The following is a 21,655-nucleotide window of genomic DNA, read 5'->3' as shown; positions in this document are numbered from 1 at the left end:
TCCTGCTATGCTTGTGATCGTAGTCATGCTTCAACCATGATCTACTGAGTATTAGTGCCACCCTCTGAGCATGTCAGTGGTCTGAAGACTATTATCTGTTCTCTCTGTTCAATACTAAGGAGTGGTAATATCACTAACTATTAATACATTGCTCATGAGCAGTGCTCATATAGGTAAGTTACATTAGAAGAGCAATATATTTTTATTACCACTCCATGGTGGACTATCATGGCCTGAATGAAGTTACACCACCATTGAGTGCTGCTGTGCCTGACATGCTAGAACTGCAATTTGAACTGGAGTCAAAGGCAGCTAAGTGGTATGCTACAATTGACATTGCTAATGCATTTTTCTCTATTCCTGTAGCAGCAGAGTGCAGGCCGCAGTTTGCTTTCACCTGGAGGGGCATCCAGTACACGTGGAATTGCTTGCCCCAGGGGTGGAAACACAGTCCTACCATCTGCCACGGACTGATCCAGACCACGCTGGAACAAGGTAAAGCTCCAGAACACTTGCAATATATTGATGACATCATCATATGGGGCAACACAGCAAAAGAAGTCTTCGAGAAAGGTGAGAGAATAATTCAGATTCTTTTGGATGCTGGTTTTGCCATAAAACGAAGCAAGGTCAAGGGACCTGCACGAGAGATCCAGTTTTTAGGAATAAAATGGCAAGATGGCCGTCATCAGATCCCAATGGATGTGATCAACAAAATTGCTGCAATGTCTCCACCTACTAATAAAAAGGAGACACAGACTTTCTTGGGCGTTGTAGGTTTTTGGAGAATGCATATTCCTGACTACAGCCAGATTGTGAGCCCTCTCTATCGAGTGACTCGTAAAAAGAAACAATTTGAGTGGGGCCCTGAACAACGACAAGCCTTTGAACAAATCAAGCGTGAGATAACTCATGCGGTGGCCCTTGGACCAGTTCGGACTGGACTAGATGTTAAAAATGTGCTCTACACCGCAGCCGGAGATAATGGACTTACCTGGAGCCTCTGGCAGAAAGCACCATAAGAAACGCGAGGTCGACCCTTAGGTTTTTGGAGTCGAGGATACAAGGGATCTGAGACCAACTATACTCCAACTGAAAAAGAGACACTAGCAGCATATGAAGGAGTTCGAGCTGCTTCAGAAGTGATTGTTACTGAAGCACAGCTCCTCCTGGCACCTCGACTGCCGGTGCTGAGCTGGATGTTCAAAGGGACAGTTCCCTCTCCACATCATGCGACCGAAGTTACATGGAGTAAATGGATTGCATTGATCACGCAATGAGCTCGAATTGGAAATCCCAATCGGCCAGGGATCTTAGAAGTGATTACAGACTGGCCACAAAGTAAAGACTTTGGGATGTCTCCAGATGAGGAAGTAAAACGTGCTGAAGAAGCACCACCGTATAATACACTTTCAGAGACTGATAAGCAGTATGCACTGTTCACAGATGGATCCTGTCGTCTTGTAGGAAAACATCGAAGGTGGAAAGCTGCTGTGTGGAGTCCCACACGACAAGTTACAGAAGCCACTGAAGGACAAGGTGAATCTAGTCACTTTGCAGAAATGAAAGCCATCCAGCTGGCTTTGGACATTGCTGAACGATAGAAGTGGCCAATACTTTATCTCTATACTGACTCATGGATGGTAGCAAATGCCTTGTGGGGGTGGCTACAGCAATGGAAGAAAAGCAACTGGCAGTGCAGAGGTAAACCCATTTGGGCTGCCACACTGTGGCAAGACATTCCTGCTCGGCTAGAGAGCCTGCCTGTGAAAGTTCGTCATGTAGATGCTCATGTGCCTAAAAGTCGAGCCACCGAGGAACATCTAAACAAGCAGATCAAGCTGCTAAGATTAAAGTAGCTGAGGTGGACTTGGACTGGCAACATAAAGGTGAACTTTTCCTAGCTCGGTGGGCCCATGATGCTTCAGGGCATCAAGGTAGAGATGCAACATATAAATGGGCTTGCGATCGAGGGGTGGATTTAAATATGGACACTATTTCACAGGTTATTCATGAATGTGAAACTTGCGCCGAAATCAAACAAGCGAAACGGTTAAAGCCTGTATGGTATGGGGGGCGATGGTTAAAGTATAAGTATGGAGAAGCTTGGCAGATTGATTATATTACACTTCCACAAACACGTCAAGGTAAGCGTTATGTACTTACAATGGTGGAAGCAACCACTGGATGGTTGGAAACATATGCCGTACCTCATGCTACAGCCCAAAATACTATCTTGGGCCTTGAAAAGCAAGTCCTTTGGCGACACGGTACGCCAGAAAGAATTGAATCAGACAACGGTACTCATTTCAAAAACAGTATTATAGACAATTGGGGCAAAGAACATGGTATTGAGTGGGTATATCATATTCCATATCATGCACCAGCCTCTGGGAAAATTGAAAGGTATAATGGTTTGCTAAAAACTACACTAAAGGCACTTGGTGGTGGAACCTTTAAAAACTGGGATTCACATTTAGCAAAAGCCACTTGGTTGGTCAAAACCAGGGGATCAACCAATTGAGCCGGGCCTGCCCAATCATTCTACGGACTGTAGAAGGAGATAAAGTCCCTGTAGTACACGTGAAAAATATTTTAGGAAAGGCAGTCTGGGTTACTCCTGCCTCAGGCAAAGGCAAGCCCATTCGTGGATTGTTTTTGCCCAGGGACCTGGCAGCACCTGGTGGGTGATGCTTAAGGATGGAGAAGTTCGGTGTGTACCTCAAGGGGATTTGAGTTTAGGTGAAAATATTCAATACTGAACTGCAGGATGTGAATTGCCATACTAACAGTATTTAATAAGTGTCTTTCAGATCAAGACAGTGATGATGAAACCAGAGCTAGCTTCTTCGAGTGGCACCTGACAACTTCTTCGAAGTTGATGTCTTAACCCACAAACAGTGGTCATGAGATGCACTTGTACCATTTTTCCTGCCCTGGGAGACTGTTGTGACAAAATGAACTTAATGAACTTTTTAAAGGATGGTCCACTGATTAATTACTCCTGTGTATATATGTGCATATGTGCATATGTGTATATATATATATATATATATATATATATATATAAGTAGTGATTAATTAGATTGCATTGATAGATTGTATTGATAAGGTTTAAGTATTCAGTGAATGGCATATTATAAGGGGTGGAATGTCCTGGTTTTGTTAAAAAACAAGTTTCTCTTTCAGTGAATTTTGCCTGTCATCTAAAGCCTTCGTATTAACTGCATTTTCCTGGAGAACCAGACACATGTTTTGGTAAACCTAGCAATGGAATGCAAACTTATTGATAAGCACGGATGGACATCTCGCGAGAGGGGCGACGAGAAACAAGTGACCAAGAAACTGACCAACTGTGTATAACATCCCATTCACATGAATACTTCATATAAAAGTGGGAGATCACGAGGATCTCGTCCCTTTTCCCTTTTTCCTTTCTGCTTATGGCCGACATTAGGAGAGGACCTTGCTAGTCGTCCCTGCGAACTGAGGCCTAGTGAGAGACTGAATCCAGCTCCGGTTGGCTGCAGAGTCTAATCCAGGACTTTGGTTGCCGGCTCTGCAGTTGCTGAGACTTTCAAGATTGGCTTTGTATATTTTGTATTATTTTCTCTATTCTTATTAGTAGCATTAGTAAAACATTGTTAATTTTTCCAACTCTCTTCTCTCTGTCCTCCTTTCCCTCCCGATCGCCTGTCCTTAGTGGGAAGGGGGGAGAGGGAGGGGCAAAAGGGGGAAGTGGGGGGGAGAGGAGGTTAACAATACATCTGCCAGGGTTTTATTGTCACCCCGCAATCTTAACCCTCGACACATGCTAGAAAGAAAAATAACAGCTACTACACACAAAAATTTTACCATCACATTCACGCAGTAAAGAACTAAATTACTCATGATCTTCTGTATTATCACAAAACACACATTTTGAGTCAACGGATTATCATGTTTTAACAGACTGTGAACTTATCGTACCATATAACCTACCAAAACTGTAACATACTTAAACAGATACCCACAAAGAAAACAGGTTAATAAGGAAAGCATCTTGCAGACTTTAACAAGTATCAGACTTCGAGTTTTGGGGAGGCGGCGAGTCGCTTATGCCCTCTGCGCCCTTTGAGCCATTGCCTGCCTCTGACGACGAACGGCAGCAACCAGCAAGTTCCAACAACCCAGCACAAGTTAATCCAGCTGATGTACTGTGATTGTAGGACAGTGTCAGTATTTATAATGCATATAAAAAGCCACTCTAACCTACCAGGTGGGCTAGTTGAGGGAAACAGCATTATAGACAAACTCGTGGCAGTGACAGATGTATCTCCTTTTGAACAAGCCAGACAAGCTCACAAGTTCTTCCATCAGTCCTCAGCATCGCTCCGAAAACAGTTTGCCCTTACCAAGGAACAAGCTTGATCCATTATTGCAGCTTGCCCTGATTGTGCTCGCATAGTGCCTCTGCAACAAAAGGGAGTGAATCCTCGGGGCTTGCAGCCAGGCCAATTATGGCAGACTGATATTACTGAATTTGCACTGTTTGGCCGACAAAAGTACATTCATGTGTCCATGGATACCTGTTCAGGGCTGTTGTGGGCTACAGCTTTGACCTCAGCAAATGCAAAAGCGGTAAAGCATCATTTATTACAAGCTTTTGCTGTCATGGGAGTTCCTACACAGATCAAAACAGATAATGGCCCCGCATACCATTCTGACACACTTGCAACCCTCCTCGTCCAGTGGAAGGTACAACACCTGTTCGGAGTCCCTTATAATTCTACTGGCCAGGCAATTATTGAGCGCGCACACCGCACCTTGAAAAACCTTTTGTCCGTTTTGAAAAAACAAAGGGGAATTGGTGTGAGTCCAGAAGAGGTTTTGATGAAGGCATTGTATGTGCTGAACTGGCTTAATCCTAAAAGTGAGACTGAAATGGAACCTGTTGTTATGCACCGTATCAAAAACATCAAAGATTTTGCTGAAAATGTACCTAAGGTTAGTGTGTTTAATCCAATAACACAACAATGGGAAGGTCCTATGTCATTAATAACCTGGGGAAGGGGATATGCTTGTGTTTCTACAGGTAACCATAAAACTTCGTGGATTCTTGCAAAGTGGGTGAGGCCTTGGCTAGCTAGCAAAGAAGAGACCGATTGCAATGATGACGACCCTTAACCTCAGACGTGTTTTCGCTTTTAGCAACGGATGCAGCCAGTGTTGAGCATACCACTTTGCAAAACAGAGCAGCGATTAATTTTTTGTCATTGGCCCATGGCCACGGTTGTGAAGAGTTTGATGGTATGTGTTGTTTGAACTTAAAAGACCATTCAGAATCTATAAATAAAAAGATAAAAGATTTGCAGAACATGAAAATAACAGAAGATGTTGGGTTTTTTGGGTTGGATGCTTTGTTTGGTTAAAAGGAATATTGAAAACAGGTCTGTTCTTGTTAACTGTAATTGTAGTAGCTTTAATATTCTTACCCTGTATTTCGCACTGTCTTCAAAGCATGATACGGCGTGTTGTTAACAGTATATTAAATGAAAGAGGGGGAGATGTAGTGGCAGGGCTCCTTCTGGGGGGATGGGGCAGTCGCCAGCCTGGCTAGGAGGTGAAGCCGGAAACAAAAGAGACAAAAGGAATCCTGTAAGAAGGTACCAGCCAATGAACAATCGCTGACACGCGTGTGCAGAGCGCGTGGACATTGCATGCAGCCAATCATGTTACTGTATAGCGCATGCTGTAACCAATCATATTGTTGCAAGGCGCGTGGACAGGGCAGCTTATGGTATAAAGCTAGCTCGGTCGGACAATAAAGTTGAACTCTGTGAACATCATATTGGTGTGTCAGGTTCCGTCTCTTGCATGGCAAGCAACACAAGGATGATTTTTCCAGCTTATTTTAGACACCTAATTTAAGGATGATTTACCCTTTGGAATCATTTATCTCTCTCCTTTAACCACAGCGGGACCATGGATAGACTAAATGCCTGGATTTTCAGGTGAGGTAAAATAAATATGAGCAAAGACCTCTGCCTTTGGGTGTTATTACAGAGACAGAAATTGCCAATCAAAATTAAAGAACTGAGTGAACAGCCTGGGCCACACATTTGCACATCTGGAAACAACGCAGCTAAACTCGAAATGGCTTTTTGCCCCATCCCTCAACCTCAGCAGAAATCAAAAGCCTTCCAGCACAAAAATCAGCACCAAAGGAATTCAGTGAGAGGCCATGTTCAGGAAACAAGTGAGGATAAATTGATAAATTGAGACAACCATACAAGGCCGGTTTGTCCAGGAGTGAAAATGCAGCAGTCGGACATGGCTTAATTGCTTTGGGGATTGTGCCATGCCTTTTTCTGGACAATGAGCTCCATGTCACAGGGGTTCAACTGTCCACACGTTCATTGTGGAAGAGTTCCTCACAATTTACTGGCTTGTGGCAGGTCCAGACAGCATTTTGGAATAACTGCATCTTTACTCAGCTTCAGTAAACCAGAAGCAATGAGATCTAGCCTGCCAGATAAATACATATTTTTATCAAGAGCTGTTAGACAAGGTTATAAAATTCTACAATCAAGGTTAAATATATTGGTTTTATCATCAATTTCTGACTTTGTTTGAGACAAGTAGGTGTTGAAATGGTGATAAGATAAATACAAATTTCTTCAAGTTCTCTCTGTGCATGTTATTTCCCCAAAATTAACTCTTTTAAGATAAAATTGCCTATAGATTGTGAGACAACTGAATATGTGTGATAGGCTGGCATGTGAGAATTTAAATGGTTCATCTGAACAAAAATCAGTTTTACATTAATGATGTCCATTGGGTTGCTTTAGACTGCAGGCAGAATGTCACATGGCAGGTGGGGTCTGGGGGGGACAAGAACAAGAAGAGCGTGCAGTAGGGGCTACCTATTTTTTAAGGCAGTTCACTTTGAAAGTATATATTACAGCCAAGGATACCCTGTCCCTTAATTTCAGTCATGAAAATAGTTTTCACTCAACATGGAAATAGGGACAGGACTTGATTCTGCAGCCTGAAGTGGAGCCGTAGGTACCTGTGAATAGCAGCATATGCGCTATCACAAAGACGCATTATAGTTAAACATTGTGTACCAGTAAGGCAACTTAAGCGTGTTAAATATTTTCTCGACCAGATAGAGACATATTTACATATAGATAACTCTTAGTCATTATTTCCAGGACCAGTCGCACCATGTTCTAGGACACATTGCTATGTCCTAATAAGCACCAGTTTCGGGGAGGTATCACCGGGGACAACCGAGCTTTTGGGACCCAAGCCTCCGGAGGTCTCACCCAGGACACCAGAGCTTACAGGGACCCTGGTCTGTCCCAGCAGGCCAGGCCTGGTGGGAAGGGGCAATCACACAGAAGGGACCCCTGAGCACAACCTGGGGCGAGGCTAAGCCAAGGAGAGCACTCGCTCTCTGCCACACTGGGCCTCCCCAGCCAGGCCACCGGACCGAACTCCTCCGCCGCATTCAACCGGACGCTCTCAGTGTGCACCCGGAAGCTCTTGCTGGGCTCCAGGGGAAGCGGGGCGGGGTCTGACCTCTTTGGTGGTAACGCCTGGAGAAGATGGTGAGCGCTGGGGCCTGGACGTGGGGTATCCACCACCATCCACCTCCGCGCCGGGCTCTGTAGGGTCGCGGACCTTGTGTGTGGTGCGGGGCAGTGCTATATTTTTCTTAAAACTGCACAAACATGCACTCACTGATTAGGTTTAGATTGCAAAAAAAGTATGGCTTTAAAAAGTAAGATGCATGATTCTTCTCTTTTATTAAAGTAACTTGTTCCTATTGTGCCTTATTCAGTTTAGGAAACTGTATGCACAGCACTGGGCCTGTCATTGAGCCTGAAACTCTTAAAGGGCAAAGCAATGTTTATTAATAGTAAAGCCAGCTTAATGAGAAAACTTCCTATGCTCACAGTTTCTTGTACACAGAACCGCTTAATGAAAATTTTACATTGTCATAAATATCATCATGTGTGGGAACAGCAGGATGTGCACTTCCACTTGGATGATAAAGGAAGATGAATGCTAACATGATCACCTGGACAGTCAAAGAAGAAATAATACTGATATGATTAAATCACAGCAATTAGTCAAAATATAAAGGGCCTTGGATGTGTTGTATAGAAGTGTGTTTTTCATGATTGTAAGGAGTGATAGCCCAGGCTGGTGAGAATGTCTTGAGCTGGAACATCACCCCCAAGGATGTGTGATGCATGAATGTTGTTGGGCCTGGGCTGTGAACGAGTGGGTTGGAACAAGATATACATGGGAACGTGACTGAAAACAGTCACAAGATGAATGTGGTGTGTTTGGAGTAATATTTTTTGAAAAAAAACCATCCTGTTTAACCTCTTGGTTCAGGCCTGTATCTGTAAAGCTATAAATTGAGAAAGGCTAATTAAAGAAAGCTCAGCTCAGCTCAGCTCTGCCTGATTCTGCTCTCGCTGCTAACAAGAACTCTGTGTCTGTGTCTCTGTATGCATCATTCTCATCGCGTCAATCATGAGCTACATTTGTAAGCACAGGTGCAATGCTTCCTCACATAAACCCTACCCTCAGCTGAGGTGGTGGCCTGTGGTGCTGGTAATAAGGATTAAGCCAGAACAAGAGATGTATGCTTTCCCTTGGAGACTCCCTCTCCAGTGGGAAGCTATTTTGGAGGGCAAGGTTGCTATTGCACTGAAAGGATCTCCTGACCTTTACGGTCTCTAGAACTTATAGGCACTTTTAATTTTTTGAGAAAACTGTAAATTTTTGCAGACATCTTATAGTTGAAAACAAGCAGAATAAAAGCCAAATTAATTTAATCAGTTATTTGCTCTGTATTATTTGCTCAAAAGTAGCATGTTTTGAGAACAGCTGGATGTTTGCCCTTTGATTACTCCCAACTTTCTTGTCCACAATTTCTAGCCTTTTTCTTGGGGCAATTGGCACAACATGTTATTTGACTGTGAGCCCACTGGGTAGCAGTAGCTTCCATACCTGCTGGAGGCAAGAGAAAATAATCTAGAAATTTCATCACAGATAGCACAGAAATAATAGTGGCTTGGTGATTCATGTGTTCAAATATAGGGAACTGTAGAAAACCAGCACAGGGTCTCAAGAAATCTTGAGAATTCCTACTTAAGAAACAGTTCAAAAAAACCAATAAGGTTGCCTGATAATCATCTTGATACATCAGCAAGAACCGATCTCCATGTCCATAAAATAAATTAATCTGAAATAAGAGAGACAAAAGATTAATGAAGGCTGCATTTCAAATGCTTCATCCAGTCCCTTACATCTCACTGTTTATGTGAGGGATGAGGGAAAGATGAGGGAAAGGCTGTGGATGTTGTGTACTTAAACTTCAGTAAAGCCTTTGACACCGTATCCCACAGCATTCTCCTGGAGAAGCTGGCAGCTCATGGCCTGGATGGGTGTACTCTTTGAGGGATAATAAACTGACTGGATGACTGGGCCCAAAGAGTTGTGGTGAATAGAGCTAAATCCAGTTGGCGGCTGGTCACAAGTGGTATTCCCCAAGGCTCAGTATTGGGGCCAGTTCTGTTTAATCTCTTTGTCAGTGATCTGGATGAGGGGACTGAGTGCACCCTCAGTAAGATTGCAGATTGTTAGAGCGAAATAAGGACTCAGCAAAACAAGTCGATTCAATGTGAATCACGCTAAAGCCATTTATTACAGAAACAAGTCTCCTTATATACGTAACTATATTCTAATCACGCATCCACGCTCCAAGCATGGATTCGCTAAATGAGTATCGTGGGCTGTCCATGCACTGGAGTCTCACTGATGATACGTCCAATGATTCACGCCACGCCAGGACCCCGGTGATTGAGGAACACCCCTCTCTCTCACAGCAGATTCTGTTCTCAGCTTCTCGAAGCGGCCTTGAGATTCCTTTGAGCCTGACTAATTCAGCAACAAATCTTTATCTATCAAAACCCCTCCACAGCAGATGTCACCTAGTTGGGTGGGAGTGTTGATCTGCTTGAGGGTAGGAAGGCCATACCTAGGAATCTGGACCGGCTGGATCATTGGGATGAGGCCAATTGTATGAGGTTTAACAAGGCCAAGTGCCAGGTCCTGAACTTCGGTCATAACAACCCCAAGCAACTCTACAGGCTCAGGGAAAAGTGGCTGGAAAGCTACCTGGCAGAAAGGGATCTGGGGGTGTTGATTGACAGTCAGCTGAATATGAACCAGCAGTGTGCCCAGGTGACCAAAAAGGCCAACAGTATCCTGGCTTGTATCAGGAATAGTGTGACCAGCAGGACTAGGGAAGTGATTGTGCCACTGTACTTAGCACTGGTGAGGCCCCACCTTGAATACTGTGTTCAGATTTGGGCCCCTCATCATAAGAAGGACATTGAGGTACTGGAGAGAGTGCAGAAGAGGGCAACAAAGCTGGTGAGGGGCCTGGAGCACAAGTCTTATGAGGAGCAGCTGAGGGAGCTGGGGCTGTTTAGCCTTGAGAAAAGGAGGCTGAAGGGAGACCTTATTGCTGCCTACAACTACCTGAAAGGAGGTAGCATGGAGGGTGTTGATCTCTTCTCCCAAGTAGCAAGTGACAGGACAAGAGGAAATGGCCTCAAATTGCACCAGGGGAGGTTTAGATTGGATATTAGGAAAAAATTCTTCATGGAAGGGGTTGTCAGGGATTGGAACAGGCTGCCCAGGGAAGTGGTGGAGTCACCATCCCTGGAGGTTTTTAAAAGGCATTTGGATGGGGTTCTTAGGGACATGGTTTAGTGCTAGAGTCAGCTTAGGTTATTGTTGGACTTGATGATCCTGAGGGTCTCTTCCAACTGAAATGATTCTATGATTCTATGTGCTCCCTCTAAACCTTAATGGGGATCCTTTTTCTCTCCTTCTTCTTTTGAATTGTCCACTCCATCTTTTCTCCTCCTATTCCTCAGCCCAGTGAGCTCCTTCCTATGTCAGAAAGTACTTCATTTCCATCATCTCTCCTGAAACTCTGAGAACATCTTACAGCATTTTAGAAAATACATTGTGCCTTTTTTAAAAATCAAAACCCAACCAGTTGACTATCTGATGCTTCTTGGAAAAGAGAAAGAAGTAAGGTAAACAGAAGTTTTCTTAAAAACAATATGACTATTTAATGAAGGAAAACCATGTTCCTGTAGGACCAGTGGCTGGGAAGGTAACCTGTCCCATCATTCATTCATCACTATAGTGTGCACATCTACTGGCCACACTTTGGCCCTTTCAGTACAGAAGCATTCCCAGTCACTGTGGTTCATCTTTTCACCATATTGAGAGGGGACCATGATTCCATTGAGACAATCAGCATTGCAAAATACCTAGCAGAGAGTGGTAAACCCCTTTGTTTTACCTGAACTAAATAGCCACATACTTATTTTGGATGAGCATTTGCCCCATCACCATGTGTCAGGATACTTGGGAGGAATCTGATATTAGATAACCTGAGCTTTGGGCAGCTGAACTGTGAACAGCAGAAGTAGAAAGCTGTAGAACACTTCAGTGGCAGAAAACATGCTTTTATGGGAACTGGGCTCCTTTAAGCTACTGAGAGCACCACTCTGCCTTGCTTTCACTTTTCCCAGTCTATGAGGCCAGATCCAATGAGGCCTGCAATGCATACATGTCCCATTCTGAAAAGTGTCAAGCTAGAAAAGGAAGAAGATGCCCCAGAAGCAAAGGTGGGAAGGATACAGTGGGACTGGCACAGAGCAGTAGTGGCCTCAGAGGTAGGTTAGGCATAAGAGGAGGATGTAGATTAAAATGAGGAGGGAACTCAATGGGAAAACTCAAGAATTTGTCTCAACCTCAGCTGGTGCAACATGGAGTATTTTCAAGCAGAACAGACAAATAGCTAGCAGAAACCTAGGAAAGAATAAAACTCTTCTGATGTACCTTTTCCTAATCTGGGAACAGAAAATTAACATCTGAAGAATGACACTTTGTCTTCCTACACAGTGACATGGGAGAAACTTCACAATTCCCTCCCGGATGGGATCCTGCTTGCATGGAAAAGATTTGAGACCAATGTGCATCTGGAGACTAACTGAAGGAGAGCAAGCAATGTCGCACCATGTTCTAGGACACATTGCTATGTCCTAATAAGCACCAGTTTCGGGGAGGTATCACCGGGCACAACCGAGCTTTTGGGACCCAAGCCTCCGGAGGTCTCACCCAGGACACCAGAGCTTACAGGGACCCCGGTCTGTCCCAGCAGGCCGGGCCTGGTGGGAAGGGGCAATCACACAGAAGGGACCCCTGAGCACAACCTGGGGCGAGGCTAAGCCAAGGAGAGCACTCGCTCTCTGCCACACTGGGCCTCCCCAGCCAGGCCACCGGACCGAACTCCTCCGCCGCATTCAACCGGACGCTCTCAGTGTGCACCCGGAAGCTCTTGCTGGGCTCCAGGGGAAGCGGGGCGGGGTCTGACCTCTTTGGTGGTAACGCCTGGAGAAGATGGTGAGCGCTGGGGCCTGGGCGTGGGGTATCCACCATCATCCACCTCCGCGCCGAGCTCTGTAGGGTCGCGGACCTTGTGTGGGGTGGTCCTGCGTCCTGCTGTGGGCAAGCTTGGCGCCGGGACGGTGCTGCGGGGAGGCTGCTGCGGGGCTGGAGGCCTGGCGGTGAGCACCGCGCCTGGCTCGAGGGGGGGGCGGCTTGCTAACACCGGAGCGCTTCTGGTATCTCCTTCGAGGTCTCTTCTGCGCTTGCTGTGAGCCTGGCCGGGACGGTGCTCTCCCAGGGGATGGGGATGAGGCAGCCTTTCACATAACGCATCAAGAGGGGGTTTGGTTGTCAAAGTCTCTTGTGGTGAGCATACGGCTGATCTGTGTGCCATAAATATCTTTCATCGGGAAAAAGCTGTTTACTGTTTATCAGTGATGAATTTGGGGGAGATGAGAAAGGAGTTAAAGATAATCTCTTGGTGGCTTCGTTTTATTTAAGTGCTGGGCAGGGGGTAGGGATGACAAAGAGAGGTGTAGGGAACTGATTTCTGAAAATGGAGAATACCTATAGGTGAAACTGAGTTGTTTCAGAGTTCAGTGTGCCTCTGACAGGTTTATTGGACTTTGTGAATTAGTGTGTGTTTTTTAGAGGAGCTTATGCTTTGAGTTACATGACTTGCTAGCACTAGTGATATTTACAATGTGCAATGTCTTGAAATGTTTTACAGACAAAAGGTACATCTTCATTTGGTAAGCGACGAAATAAGACACACACCTTGTGTCGTCGATGTGGGTCCAAGGCATACCATCTGCAGAAATCCACCTGTGGGAAATGTGGTTACCCTGCAAAGCGTAAGAGAAAGTGTAAGTAACAGACCTCAGATTAAAAACTTGTGGTTTTTTGTAATTTTCAATACTCTGTTTTTTTCTAACCAAGAAAGAATACTGTGTCATCTTGTAGTGGTTGGAGCTTTTTTTGAAATTACACTGATTTAACTTTATTTCAGCTAGCATATGCTTATAAGTGGTTTTTTTTGTTTGTTTCTGTGTCAGATTGAATAGTTGTGCTATTCAAACTTACTGCGCATCTAATTATTTGTTGCAGATCAGTAACAGTAACTTATGTGTTCTAGATAACTGGAGTGCAAAGGCTAAAAGACGCAACACCACTGGTACTGGTCGCATGAGGCACCTGAAAAGGGTCTACCGTCGATTCAGGTATGACATTTTATTACAAACTAGTGTAACGTGAAATCTTGCATGGATTTCACTGAATTATAAAATGTGTCATTCAGAGTTAACACACTTAGTATGCTTAATGTGATATGGTATTGCTTTTTAAATATATTGTGGAAATAAATTATGCCTTATATCTTCAAAGGAATATACTGCCTATTATAAATAGCTCACTCACTGTTAATACATAGGATGTATAGCAAGCTCTGGTGTTTCTGTTAAGTGTAGATAGTACAGAACACAGAGGGTGTTGTAATAAAATGACCATATTTAAAAAGGTATGCTTTGTGTAGCATCACCTCTGTTTGTGAGTCACTGAAATTGCTGGTTGCACTGAAGTGTGGAGTTTTGTAAGAGACAGTTCTTGAGATGTGTTCCAGTCCCCTCTTGCCCACAAAAAAGAAGTTCAGGATTGAAATACTTCAGTAGTCACTTTCTAATTTGGAGTTCGGTTAGCAGTAAGTAAATATAACATGAGATTCAGAGTTACAGTTTTCTAAAACATGTTATAAAGTGTTGAGTTGCACTTACAAAGTACTATACTGTTAAACTTGTTAAGAATTTATTTTGTATGACCTCCATGTTCTAAACAGAGCTCTGTAACTTCTGGCTTAATACACCTGAAAGCTGGATGAAAAATACCAAGCAATTCAAGAGTCTTTTCCTAAAAATGTAAATTGGATTTAATAGTGAAAAGTAGGAGTCTTTTAAGACCTGGAACTAGGTGTCGTTGAGGGATCCGTTCATCTGGTATTTTTGGTGGGTGCAGTCTTTCCCAGCAGCAGCCAGAAAATGCCTTATGATGTGCAACTGCAGCCTGATTTCTAGCAAGCATTGCTGAAGTAGAAATGTCATATCCAAAAGCAAGCTTGGGGTTGACTCTTCTTTTGTCATGCCTGTCTTAATCTCTGGTTGGAGACATAGATGATTTCTATAAGAAATTGACTTGTGCTTCAGTACTAACAAATGTGAAATCTTTTGCTGAGGTTCTTAGCAGGAACATAAAGTAAGGAGTGCCTTCATTGAGTGTGCTGTATCTGATTCTGTCTTGCAGTGTTTACTCAGTTACTGAAATCTTTCTTTTTGAAGAAGTCAAATTTACTTCAGCAGAAGAGAGAGAAAACCATATTGCTTAATCCAAACAGCTTGCCAATGATGTATCTTCTTAAAAATGTCTGAACATATGAACTCCATAGTGATTTCAGTGCATTACTGAGAGAAGCTGAAAAAAAGCTGATGAACTTGATCTAAAGCATTGCTTGTTAGAAAATAACCTGGAGCAGAAATCACCCTTTCAGAAAGTGGTAACCATATTTCTACTTGTAGGAATGGATTCCTTGAGGGTACCACACTGAAGCCCAAGAGAGTTGCAGCCTCCAGTTCATCGTAAAGACTCATCTATTTGTTAAAATAAATGGTCTTATCCAGAAAATGTCACCTTTTATATGTTTTACTTCAGTGAAATATGGGACTTCTGAAAATACATCTATTTACACACACAAATTCTTGATGGTATGCACTGAAGCAATTCATTAAAAAATCCTTTAATTGACTTTTCATTTGATAGCACCTCCACCTTGAAAAGGACCATTATCTCTTTGCTGAACTTAAAAAGAGGTTTGTATGTGTTACTCAAAAGAACTTACCTGCAAGAGAAAAGGCATATCAGCACTATAGACTGAGTTTCATTGTGCCCTAGCACAGAGGGTCAGAATTTATCTCAAAGATAGTAACTTTTAATAATGGCTCTACGTGCTGTTCTGGGAGGGACTAGTTTAAGAGGGATTCCCAGTCTTAACCACTGTTTACTCACTGTTCTGTGGCTCTGAAAGGCCTGCAAAAGTGTTGCCTATTCAGTGGGTCATTGCTGCTTTAGTAAAAAGAAACTCCCAAGTCTGGAGCACACATACTGCCAGATATGAAGGGACTGGAGATCTGCTGTAGTTAAATCAGAAGTTATCCAAATTATCCAGGAAGGTCAGTGTGGAAATTTGTCACACAAGGAGATCAGAGTTAATTATGCTGGGTGTAAACAACAAATGGTAGGTAGTATGATACAGAAGTCAGTGACTTGGGGGTAGGTTTGAATTATGGATTGATACCTGATAAACTTGCACTCTACATGGTGTGTTACTGAGTCACTCAGCTGGCACTCAAACTCAGCTTTAAAAAAAGTGATCATAAGATGCTGTTATGAAAGCTTTGGGAATTCAGAAGATAGTAATCACTGCAAGGGTTTAGAGGATTTTCAGATGCCTTGAAGAGAACACATAAATAACACCACACCAAAAGCTTCTCATACTTTAAGCTGCTGAGGCTGTTCTATGATTCCTTTGGTTTAATCATGAATTTCCAGAAGTACCATGCTGCTTTGTCAGCACTGAAGGATCAGCAGTCAACAAATGGATCAGCTTGTGCAAATCACTGAAGAAATTTTCAGCCAGGTTTGAAATTGGAGTGCACCTGACTGCACTTTCTTATATTTTAAATGAAGTATAGTTAATGCTTTTGGATAATTGAGTGTATCTACTTAAGCTGTTTCTAAATAAAAAGAGAAATCTTGCTGTTCTCAACATGTAACAAATATACTGTACCTGCTCTGCTTTCAGTTGGTCCTTCTGAGAGTCTGAAAGTGGTGTTGAAGCTGTTAAATTAAAAATACGTTTTGCATGTATTACACATCTATGTATTCACAGGGCTCAGGAGTGCATCTAAAATGTGGGTTTTGATGATATACTGGGAAACAAATGTAGGAGGAAGTAATCATGTTTTTTGTTACTCTCAGAGTGAGAATAACCCCTCAGAGCATCTTAAAATGGGTCAGCAAGGCACTAAGGGCTTATTGAATAATGGTGCATTTGGACAGTGGTATGGCAGGTATTCTGACTATGGGTGGGAATTTAAAGCCTTTGCTTTGCAAAGTCTTATATGATGTTCTTTGTGTAACGCAGCATTTTTGTTTTGAGCGGCCTGTTACACTGACCCACAAACATCATATAATACTGCAAAGGCAAGTGCTTAGCTACTTGCTGCTGTTACCGTTAGCTCCTCAGCATGAATTATCCTGTACCATGCTTCTGAAAAACTAGCCTTTGTATAATATACAACATATCAGGGTAATAGGGATTGAAACTTGCGATGGCTTGCAGTAACTTTGAAAACTTACAAACTTCATTTCAGAAGGAATTTTATGTACAAGCAGTTTGACAGCCACTGCATTTTCAACTGTTTTAAAATTTTTGGTGAGAGGCAGGAAATCAGTTAATTTGGGTTATATTAAACCCATTCAGAAGAGCTCAGGTAGCTCACCATTACGTCAGTCATAGTTGTGAGGCGTGGAAATTACTTTACAACCCATAAGATTGTAAAGAGGTATGTTTATACACGGCGCCGGACACACAAGGGAATCTTTTCCACCTAAGACGTGTGTAAATTTTCAGTAGCTGTGAGCTTGGTTAAATGCATTAAAGTGTTACATATTCATGAAAGTTTTAGGAACGCCTATACGTATTTATAACCTGTCCCCGAGAAGGCGGTTCTTATTACAATGAATTCCAGGAGACCATTTTCATAGTCTCCACCTCCGGCTTCACCTGGTTGCAGCTGTGCAGTGATTGTGAACCCGGGTCCTCTTCTCTGTACACGGTCACCTTTGGTCCAGTGTGATGAGTTGGTTAGGTCTCAGACTGCTGAGTTGGTTAAAACTGGCGTATCTCCTGTCCTGTGCCCAAGTTTCTGTTATCTAGTTCACCCAAGGATGCACCAAGGATGCACCCAAGGATGCACCCAAGGATTATTATCTTTGCAAGGCATCAGCAAACTCCTGTTTCTCGTACAAGTGACACAAGGCTAGGCAATAGTGATGTGGGTTAAAGGGTTAGCTCTCTGTTAGCTCTTTAAGTGTTAATTAGTTAATTGTTAATTCCCTGTATCAGTTGGACTAAAAGCTTTACGGGATATAGATTCTGAAGCGCTTCAGTTCTTTGTAGTGTTTTCTTAAATGTTGAAAGCTAGACTGCCTCAATGGTTTTTCAGTATATAAATAATCTTTTGTTGAGATCTTGTTATAATAATCTTAATTTGAGGGTTATCAGTTAGAATTGAACCTCTGCATAGTGTTCATTGGTAGTTTAGATCAGCCCCTTTATGTATAGAAGTATTACCATACGTGGTCTGTAATATGTTTGATTTTTGTATCCTTCAGACTGATATGGCACAGTTAATCCAAGAGACCATTAGATGGTACAGTCTAAATTACATCAGAAGTTATTACATGTCATATTCAGTGTAGCACGTATTGCTTTTTAGACAAAAGTGTATCAGATGAAAGTTTTTCAGATAGGTGGTGTTCAAATGATTTTGGTGGCAGAAGATTTATCAGATTTGTTATGTCTAGCTCCAAAAGTGTAACTGCATGACAGTTTATAGTAAAGTGGAGGTTTTTGTGGTGTTTTTTTTTTTAATTATTTTTGTTTGTTTTGTGTTTTTTTGTTTGTTTTGTTTTTTCTTATGTATGGGCTATTGAGGGTACCAGTACTAATGTTTGTATGTTGCAGTTAATAAAACTAAGGCAGTCTCTCAAAGGTAATTTAGACTTCTAATACTGTTGTACTTCCTGCAAAGACGTGTAAATAACAGTACCTGCTTTAGGTAGGTTGTGTGTGTGAACTAGCAAACCCAATAGGGTGAATGAGCTATACCTCTCTCTGTGTGAGATTGTTGACTCCATAGCAGGAAAGGCTGAACAAGGTGTTTCACACTGACCCTCAGCTGTTTCTACCATCCAGTGTGCTAGCATAAAGTGGTACTAATTTCACTTTACCTATGAGTTAACTCATTTGTTGCTCTATTGTCAGGGTAGTATGGAGATCAGTCTAACTACATTTTCCACAATGACACAAGCAAACAAAACCCAGTAGATTTTTGTGACCCCTGGGAAGAGGAGAGGCAGGATATGTCATGGGATGCTTTGAGAAGAAAATGTTGGGGAAAGAAAGGTGTTAGTCACTTTTCCTCATGAATTTACATGAAAAAGTTTCATTTTTTGATTCATGACAATTATTTGAAGGCCTCTCCTAAGAGTAAGTTACCTTCCTATACACAGCTGTAACTACTGCACTAGATTCTTAAGCTTCTCTGGTCTATTAAAATTTGATTCAGAGCCCTAAATTAAAACCTTTGAGGTCTTGACCTTACACTATAAATGTGGAGGCTTTTGTACTCAAAACATCAAATAACTTGATTAAGTGATGCTGTTTGTTTTACTCCAAATGTGTATAAACTCCCTCACCTCATGGGGCAGTTGGCGTAGGCTGTGTCCATAAAAACATGTAGATAAAGCAAGGTAAATTCCAACATAAGTATTTTTTTAGGTGTTTCATGAGGTGAACGTGTTAAGGCAGCAGTCCTCAATACAGGTTGTGGGCAAGCTGGCAAAAATGCAATTTGTTCATGGAAACAAAGTTGTATTTCTTGACTAATGGAGAGATCAAAGTTCTAGGGCTTTCCAGAGAGCTTAGTAGTGTTATCTCTTGGGTGCCAGCAAACTGGGGACTATGCTTTCTTATAAGGTATTTTATATGTAGATAATAGAGATATTTATGTATAGGGAAAGATGCTAGAGGACAAAGGACAGAATTTTCTAATTGCAGTAAAGCTGAGATAAATAAAATCCTGTTCATGGTGGGGTTTTGTTTGTTTGTTTGTTTTGTTTGTTTTTGTCTTTATGGTAAACTTACCTAATGATCCTCTAATTGTGTATATGCAAAATAATAATTAGCTGAACTTAGTACAGATCTTTGCCTATTTGCTACTGTTAAACTGGCATGTAAAGGGTCTGGTGTACTGTAGTAATGGCACAAGGTACAGTATGTTGCCTACTGTATCAGTAAATACCACTGCAACTGTTTCAAGTGATTGCTGTTGCAGCTGTTGCAATATTGCACTGAAGCAGCAAAATATTACTAGATCGGAGTTACAAAAGAGGAATCGAGACTAAGATTTTTGGGATGCCACATCTTCAAGAACAGAACAGGTATTTGAAAGCACATCTTCTGAAATCACTGGTTACTACCCTGACTATAACACTCTCCCTCTTTCACATATAATGAAGAAAGACCATAAAAGGAACACAAGAATACAACACATGAAAGCTCATACACTTTGCAATAGAACAATGAATCAAAAGTTGTGAAAGTCCATAAGCACCTTCTAGAAAGTATGAAGAGGAGAATCTTGATGAAACAAAAGGGGCCACAAAAGGGAATGGACCTGTTTAAACAGAAAGCATGTTGCCTACTAGGTGATGCTCCAAGGAGAAAATGGTGAATAAATAGCTAGCTAACGTGCATGGACTAATATATAATTTATTTTTCAATTTGCTAAAGCATCTAAATCAAATCAGTGTGTACCACTAAACTGTAGATCCTAAGTGTGTATTTTAAAAAAATACACTGCTTTTCCTACAATGTTACAGATTAGCCTTTCCACAAAGCCATAGATAGGATCCTATACAGAATGTAAGCATTTAGATCTGTTTGCAAACATATTCAGGGGCTGTGCTTAGGGTAGGCAAGAGAAAGCATTTTAGTTTATATCATTCACTTAGTCTGGAGAACTTGGGAAAGGTGGTGAAGGGATGGGAGTTGACAGTAACCTTCCTCTTGAGTCGATGATCTCTCCATGCAAAAATATCCATCGAATTGTCACTCTTTCTACAGTTTAATCTGTTTTTTTTTGAAGGCAGGGTTGGAAGTGATTAAAAAATAATCCAGTTATAGTCAGTAATAAAGGAATATGGTCTTTGGTATGTAGAAAGCACACAATGGGTGAATGGAAGGATACTGCCCTAAATGCAATGTGAATGAATGAGTTGGCAAGACAAACTGGAGGACAAGTTATCTGGTCAAGGTAGTAGGAGTTAAGCTGCTCCTACTTCTCTTTGTATTTCCCACAATAGGGTCTGGATTTACAAGGTCGATTGGAAACACAGAGACTCGATGTGTCTGGTTTTTGTGAGTGGCTATGTTTTCTGTCATAGGATCCCAATACTAAATTTTTAGTAGGACTAGTCTTCTGGCAGCTTATGCTCCTGAATTACCTTACTGAAGGATGAGACTGGTGTTTGCTTATGTCAGAGCAAGGCAGGGAGGTAGAAACATGGCTTTGCCAGCTTGCTTCATCTTAAAATGTCACAGACCTTTCTTCACTGCTGAGCATAGGTGGTTTGGAAACAGTATGCTCCCTGTGCCCGGATGCCACTCCTCATGTCGCGTGGCAAAATGGGTTTGCTGGCCATTAGCTTTCTCAGCATCACTGGCAGAGCCAAGCGTATCAGCAACAACTGCACCTTGAATGGACCATTAAATCATGATATGCAACACACCGCATTATTAGCGCCTGAAACCCTGCCTGCATGTGGGTGTTCAAGAGCTGCTGTGCACTCCCCACAAGCAGGCTTTGCAGCTGCTTATTGCATGGCACCCCGTGGCTGTGGCAATGCAGACAGCCTAGCAATTTCATTGTGATAGCATGATTTCTCAATTAGCCCTAGTTTCCCGCTATCTGCGGGCACACAGGAGAGCTTCCGCTTCGAGGCAGTGCCGCTTCCGATGCCAGCAGGCCCAGGCCAGCCCCTCGCACTCCGCCGGCGCTGAGGGTAACCGTCACTACCTCTGAGAAGCGCCCTGCGCCCGCCTTCCCCCCTGGTCCCGAAATCCGTGTGAATCCCCAGTGCTCTTCGGGGGAGGTGATGGTGTAAAAACGCCCCGGTCCTCTCACTCCGTCTCGAAGCCTTTGGGGCTTGTTTCTCACATTCTGTCGCCTCGCCGGAAGGACCCGCCTACAGCAGCCGCACCCCTCTGGGCGCCGCTAAACCGACTTAGCCCTTCCCCCCCGAAGAGCAATAGTTTGTCCCCGGGGAGGAAGGCGGGGAAGTGCGG

The 21,655-nt window shown here is 42.8% G+C and overlaps 1 protein-coding gene and 1 non-coding gene across 2 annotated transcripts; both read left to right on the top strand.

The window, feature by feature from the left end:
* Positions 1–12,361: 12,361 nt before the first annotated feature.
* Positions 12,362–16,299, top strand: LOC135577161 (large ribosomal subunit protein eL37-like). The gene is made up of 4 exons (XM_065044988.1): positions 12,362–12,492; positions 13,208–13,343; positions 13,613–13,697; positions 15,042–16,299. The coding sequence occupies exons 1-4, from the start codon at positions 12,490–12,492 to the stop codon at positions 15,103–15,105; spliced, it is 288 nt and encodes a 95-aa protein (XP_064901060.1). The 5' UTR covers positions 12,362–12,489; the 3' UTR covers positions 15,106–16,299.
* Positions 14,859–14,939, top strand: LOC135577229 (small nucleolar RNA SNORD72). Its single transcript, XR_010468774.1, has one exon. It is a non-coding gene; the product is annotated as a small nucleolar RNA SNORD72 (small nucleolar RNA).
* Positions 16,300–21,655: the final 5,356 nt, after the last annotated feature.

This window comes from Columba livia, chromosome W, assembly GCF_036013475.1.
Source record: "Columba livia isolate bColLiv1 breed racing homer chromosome W, bColLiv1.pat.W.v2, whole genome shotgun sequence".
NCBI lineage: Eukaryota > Metazoa > Chordata > Aves > Columbiformes > Columbidae > Columba > Columba livia.
Note: the sequence above shows the minus strand (reverse complement) of the source record. Positions and strands in the feature narration are given on the sequence as shown.

Bases quoted from the DNA above. Each gene is read 5' to 3' on its own strand.
- LOC135577161 (XM_065044988.1), top strand. The intron at 13,344-13,612 runs GTAAGTAACAGA...TATGTGTTCTAG, and splicing joins TGCAAAGCGTAAGAGAAAGT to ATAACTGGAGTGCAAAGGCT. The intron at 13,698-15,041 runs GTATGACATTTT...TTCTACTTGTAG, and splicing joins AGGGTCTACCGTCGATTCAG to GAATGGATTCCTTGAGGGTA.